The 6,000-nt window shown below is 51.4% G+C and overlaps 3 protein-coding genes across 3 annotated transcripts; 2 read left to right on the forward strand and 1 right to left on the reverse strand.

Annotated features, from left to right (window-relative positions):
- Positions 1-734: 734 nt before the first annotated feature.
- On the forward strand, positions 735-1,876 carry An18g05710 (hypothetical protein; the record flags this gene model as incomplete). The annotated part of the gene is made up of 2 exons (XM_001398984.1): positions 735-1,003; positions 1,054-1,876. The coding sequence occupies 2 exons, from the start codon at positions 735-737 to the stop codon at positions 1,874-1,876; spliced, it is 1,092 nt and encodes a 363-aa protein (XP_001399021.1).
- Positions 1,877-1,896: 20 nt separating this feature from the next.
- On the reverse strand, positions 1,897-2,203 carry An18g05715 (hypothetical protein; the record flags this gene model as incomplete). Its single annotated transcript, XM_059745845.1, has 2 exons — positions 1,897-1,908; positions 2,030-2,203. 2 exons carry the CDS (start codon positions 2,201-2,203, stop codon positions 1,897-1,899), a joined length of 186 nt encoding a protein of 61 aa, XP_059606620.1.
- A 262-nt stretch (positions 2,204-2,465) lies between these two features.
- Positions 2,466-4,192, forward strand: An18g05720 (uncharacterized protein; the record flags this gene model as incomplete). Its single annotated transcript, XM_001398986.3, has 5 exons — positions 2,466-2,846; positions 2,904-3,373; positions 3,422-3,539; positions 3,584-3,762; positions 3,814-4,192. The coding sequence occupies 5 exons, from the start codon at positions 2,466-2,468 to the stop codon at positions 4,190-4,192; spliced, it is 1,527 nt and encodes a 508-aa protein (XP_001399023.1).
- Positions 4,193-6,000: the final 1,808 nt, after the last annotated feature.

Genomic DNA, 6,000 nt, shown 5'->3' on the forward strand with positions numbered 1-6,000 from the left:
CGTAACTTGCTGCAGTGAGACTGCCGAGAGGTGCTGGGCTCGGTTTCGTAATGATATTGTTGCGATGACTTATTTGAGCGAAATGGATGTTTGTTAGTATGGGGGTTGTGTTAGTTGCGTGGTAGTTGGCCATCGGAAAACCAGTCACGCGGCATTTTGAGTCGGTCATGGCATAACTGTAATGGCAGCCTTTTAGTTTTCTGTGACTGGAGCTTCTGACAGACGAGATGATAGAGAAGTCGAAGAGGGCGCGAAAGTGAAAAGAACCAAAGACGAGAAGTAGATCAAAGACAAAGAAGGAAAGAACGAACCACTCGATCAGTGGGGCTTCCATATTAGGAAACTGGGTCCTTTTTTACTTATCTACTGGCCCGTCACATGACAGGCCATCACAAACAGAGAATTGCGAGCACACTTCGGATGGCTGAAAATACGGTCCGTGTCAACCTGCTTGATCTCACATTCCAACAAAATCCTCCGGACATCATATCCGGCCGTTGTATTTATACTTGTCTCAGATCACGTGGCTGTGCCACTGGGATTGCGTTTGCGGTGAAAACAACTACTCCTAGTTCCATCGCCTCTATATTACCCGCCTTTCAACAATAGTGTAAACAAACGGTTTTGCTACCCTGCAACACAGTTTACATGACTAATGAAAGAAAGACTCATGTGCTGCAGCTGAATAACGCATTGCTAGCTCAAATCCCAAGCCCGGGCGAGCTATGTCAAAGATGACCGGCGTCACCATTGACCGGCGAACTGGCCAGGCCTACAGAGAGATGGCCTTTCATCCTTCCAAGTACCCAAATGGGTCCTTTTGGGTTCATGAGTCTCCATTATTGCCAAAAAGATGGGAGGAGAACAGCCAACATGGGGCCCCCTCATTGCAGCACTCGGCCATGAAATGCCTGTTGTCTGATCAGAGGAGACTGCGGCCTGAAATGTTTGCATACGTACCCTGGCATATTGCTAGCTACCTCTGGGATTGTCTTGGCAAGAGGTAGGACGAATCAGATTATTAAAACGGATCTGGCCTAACTTTTGTCGTAGCAATAGAAGAACTCTACACAGCTGGAAGCTCTTTGCTACAGCCTACCCCGAGCAATTCCGAGAAGTCAGCCCTTACCGCTCCTATAGTACCAAAAGCGTGAAGATGAGCATGCCAGAATACTGGAAAGTGGTGAACAGCGATGCCTTGAATTGGCGGGCCGTGTTAAGTTTGGACCCATCAATTGCCAGGGTTCCTGACCTCGTGGAAATAACTAGTATCCGGAACCTGGTAGCTTTGGAAATATCATCGCCACCACAGACCTTGCATAACGGCGAGTCGTCCGGGGTCATGCTCAGCCATCGTGTCATCCGGTCGTGGAACGAGTTGCAGCAGAGTTCTGGGGCATTTGCACATCTCCGACTTTTGGTCTTGTCTCATCAACGCGATCTCTCAGTACAGATCCTCCAGTACCTGCGAGACTTTCCATCATTGGAAATTGTTCTTGCGCTGGACTGCGGAGATCTCACAAGGATGTCTAGGGATGAATTCCAAGTTGACGGATGGCTAGTAGATCCCGAATCAAAGCGGGGCGGAACTCTCTACGAGCAGTACCTATCAATCACCAACGCTGAGGCAAGAAAGTCGACCGGCCTAGACGCTGCCCCCGTTTTGAATTTCGAAATCAACCCTAGCCAAACCGAACGCCGCACGTCAATGAGAAAAGAGAAGCGATTCTGCTTCTACCGCGACGGCAGCAAGACTTACAAGCAGGAGCGAGAGTCAGGCCAAAAAAGGCCACGAGGCTATCCTCAGATGAAGATTAACAGACCAGACAAATACCGCAAGATAGGCTGGGAAGGACTGCTGGGAGACTTGACATGATTGTCAAAAGTGTCAGACCATCAAAGTGGGGACTGTATCCATAGTTAGTGAATGCTGACTGGATGATGTCACTCCGGCCAGTCTCAGGGACGGCCGGCCGTATCTCGGCCGCCGGGACCACCACAGGTGTGGGTGTTGCAGAGGGGTACCTGCATAGCTGTAGACCGGTGAGAAGCAGATGATCTTGGTCGATTCGATAGCGTAAGGAGTGTATAGAACGATTGAGTGGATGTTGAACGAGACTAGGAGATTTCTAGTCTGGAGCTGGATGACGCCGGGATGACAAGCGGGGACTTGTGATTGGACGATTAAAGGGAGCCGCCGCATCCCCGCCTTTTTGGGGGGCTTCGAATGAGTGACTCTCCTTTGACCTTCGCCCCTACCATTTGGACTCGCTTCTCCTTTCTTTGCAGCCCGCACTGCCACTTTTGATGCTGTTGTTTGTCTCAAATCGGGAGCATCACCTCCCCAAATCTGGTCTCACGTACTTTTGTACAGCTACTCCTATCCGGAGCTCTCCTTGCACGCTAACTACACCCCTCCTCCCTCCTTACCTAAGCTCTTCCCCGACCTCCCATTTCCGTCCACCATGACGGACCGCCCGATGGAAACGGTTGCAGATAGCAATTCCAGTGGTTCAAATCTCGCATCTCCCCGTTCTAGCACGGATTCCCGCACTCCATCCGCTAGCGTTCGGTCACTCCGCCTCTCCTCGCACGCTCCGAACCATCAGCACCGTCAGAGCATCAGCGATACTCTCCGTGCGACACCGGGGTCGCCGCGGGCACGCCGACAGCCCTCCCTGACACAGGCCGCCATCCAGAGTCTCATCGACAACCCTCCTGCCCCGAACAATGCCAACCCCGCGTTTGTCGGCCGAGACTGGCGGGAGATCTCCATCGGGGAGCTGGTCAGTCCAGACGACCTGAAGTTCGTCGAAATAAACACAGGAATTGAAGAAGCGACGAATGTGGGCGCTGCTGCTAGATCCTGAAAGAATATCCGAGTCGTGGGCTGACTCTGCTAGATCTTGATCGACACCGGGGCTCCGGTGCTGCTGATCCGGGAATCACCCCAGCACAAGTCGGCCGTGGGCACCTTCGACTACGCCGATCTGAATGCATATCTCCTGCTGGCGGCGGGATTAACACAGCCGAATGAGGAGCTCCTTGCGTCGTACGAAGAACTCGCCCGCAAAGCGAAAGAAGGCATTCCGATTCCGCTGCGAGATGTCAAGGATCTCGGTCGCAAAGAACCGCTGACGACGCTGCCGGCATCGGCCAGTGTCATGACCGCTGTACAGACGTTCGGCGGCGGAGTGCATCGCGTGGTAGTGGTCAGCGAGCGGGATGACAATGAGGTACTGGGCATTTTCAGTCAATTCCGGCTGGTCAAGTTCCTGTGGGAGAACGGCCGCAGCTTTCCTGTGATCGACCAGCTGTATCCGCAGTCGCTGCATGATTTGCGGATCGGGTCACGAGATGTGATTTCGATCAAGTGCGTCCCTTGGACTATGATTTGAAAGATTAAGCTAATGCTGTATAGTGGCGATCGGCCGCTCGTTGATGCGCTGCAGATCATGAATGAAGAGGGTATCTCGTCTATCGCAGTGGTGGACAGCCACTTTAATGTTGTCGGCAACATTTCCACGACGGACGTCAAGGTACGCAGCACCATGTGGTCGAATGAGCACCGCTGACCAGACAGCTTCTCACGCGCTCATCATCGCTCCCGCTACTGCGCAACACATGCACGCATTTCATCTCCGTGATTCTGTCGAACCGCGGCCTGGAAGAGGGCAAAGACTCTTTCCCGGTCTTTCACGTGAATCCAGGGTCGACACTAGCGCACACCGTCGCCAAGGTGGTCGCCACCCGGTCCCATCGGTAAGTCTAGATCCAGCACATACAAAAGCGCAGCTACTAACAAACCACCAGCCTCTGGGTCACCGATCCGCTATCACCATCGTCATCAGGACCTCCTACGCCATCGCACTCATCCGTGCATATCCCACTGGTAACCAATTCGAGTCCGCCCCCGTCACCAGCCGTGAACAACGGCACCGCAGCACCCGCAGCATACCTCAGCGCACCGTCGATCCCGGCCTCGGCGCTACCCGGGGCACGGCTCTCGGGGCGGCTAGTCGGGGTAGTCAGTCTAACCGATATCCTGAACCTGCACGCGCGGGCCAGCGGACTCAGTCCGGCAGATCCAGCGGAGAGCCGTAGCCGACGACGACGCAGCAGCAGTTCGAGCGTGGGGGTGCGCCGTAGCGGCGAGATAGGTCGGGAGTTGTTTAGCGGGCGAATTGTCTGAGCCGATTCCTTATCTCTCTTCTATTTTTTTTTTTTTTCTCTTTTTTTCCTTTCTTAGTATCTACTATGTCCAATTCTGTACCTAGATCGACCCCAAAGTACATATCAATCCAATCCGAACCCGTAGGATCCAAAAATCCAAGGAATACCTGATTCAAGTCCATCGGAGATCCCCCCAAATATGGAGTAAACCTGACATGGATGGGGATCTCGACCTTATCCTTACACAATACAATCTATTACATACAAGCATGTAAGATACCTCGTATCCTAAATACAAAAGCCCACCCCACAACCCGCCCCACCAGCAGCAAATGCCCATTGACCAGTGACACAGTGACAGTATACTAAATACAGCGACTGAGCAGACAGTAAGTTGTGGATACATCCATACCTTGAATCAGCTGTACTACAGTTTGAGAAAAGGAAAAAGAGAAAAGCGGGCCCCGGCCATCCCCGAGACCCCACTTCTCCCCTACGTACTAAGTACTTGGGGGATATTCTGGCTCTACGGGGTCCCAAGGTATTGGGAATGCGGACGGAGGCGATCCGTTAGGGGAGGATAGTCCAATGGGAGGGTGTTATACCTGGATGGGAAAGATTGGTTTGGTCTAGATTGGGGCTTAGGGTGGGTTAGATTTGGGGTTATGGGGGACTTGGACTTCTATTGGGGGATAGATACGAGTAGGTAGGAGAAGGGATGTGAGTATTTCCGGAGTGTGTGTGAAGTGGTTACTACTAGGGAGGGTTAGGGTAGACGAGATTGGGAAGGGGAGTGGGTGAGTGGCGGTGCTTAGTGGTAGTAGTAGTAGTACTTCTTCTTGACCTTTTACTATGAGTATTGTGTTGGTGTGGCATTTAGTATTATCTACCATGTGTATATGTGTACTTGGCAGGGACAGTAATCCTGGTATAGTCGGTACTTTCATTTCTTCTCTTCTGTCTATCTATCTAGCTAGTAGCTAGCTATTCAGTAAGCAGACTAACAAACACAACCCTGATGTAAGCAATCAAGCTACCTAGAACACGTTACACAAATCCATTCCCTCTTGATCTCTGGAGCAGCCATGATCATCCACCCCAACTCCACACCAGCTCCAGCTCCAGCCCCCTCCAACTGCCTGCCCATCGGGCTATCACCCCCCGAAGCTCCGAAGCTCCCAAGTTCTAGACTTTCAGTGTGAACTCCACTGCTAAATGGTAGATCGGCCGGACATGTAGCCAGCCCACATTTACAACGACAGTAGCACACAACATAACTCAGTTACTGTGTTTGGTTAGTGAGTGAACTGCCTAGTTCTCAATAGACCCATTCCGATCCCTATTCCCAGTAAATCGGGTAGCTGGGTTTCTCTTTTTCTCCTACAGTGGGAATGGGCAGCGGGTGGTGTTAGCCGAGACGGAAAATACTTCCATACTGGGTGTGGGTTTGTGGGTGGGAGTGTATTTACGAGGGACTTCTATTCTGGTAGTAGTACTTGGAGGTTCTAGATGGGAGGATAGGGTGTCTTTCTGTGTGGGTTTGATGGTAGTATGTAGTAGTAGAGTAGGTTAAGTGGATTCTAGTCTGAGTTCTAAAGACGCTGTGGATTGATTGGTGAGTGTTGAAAGTAAAGGCAGGAAGGAAGTATAGAGCATAACTAACGAGACAATGAGAAGAAGAAGTACTTACTCTACCGAAAGAATCTACTCCTTGAAATTCAAACACAAAAGCTCAAACCTACAATCAAACTCTTCAACATCCTCACATAAGAGACAGCAGACACAACGCACACACAAGAAGGGACACACTGAACTTACCCAGTACCT

The sequence above is a fragment of the Aspergillus niger genome (genome assembly GCF_000002855.4).
Source record: "Aspergillus niger supercontig An18".
NCBI classification, from domain to species: domain Eukaryota; kingdom Fungi; phylum Ascomycota; class Eurotiomycetes; order Eurotiales; family Aspergillaceae; genus Aspergillus; species Aspergillus niger.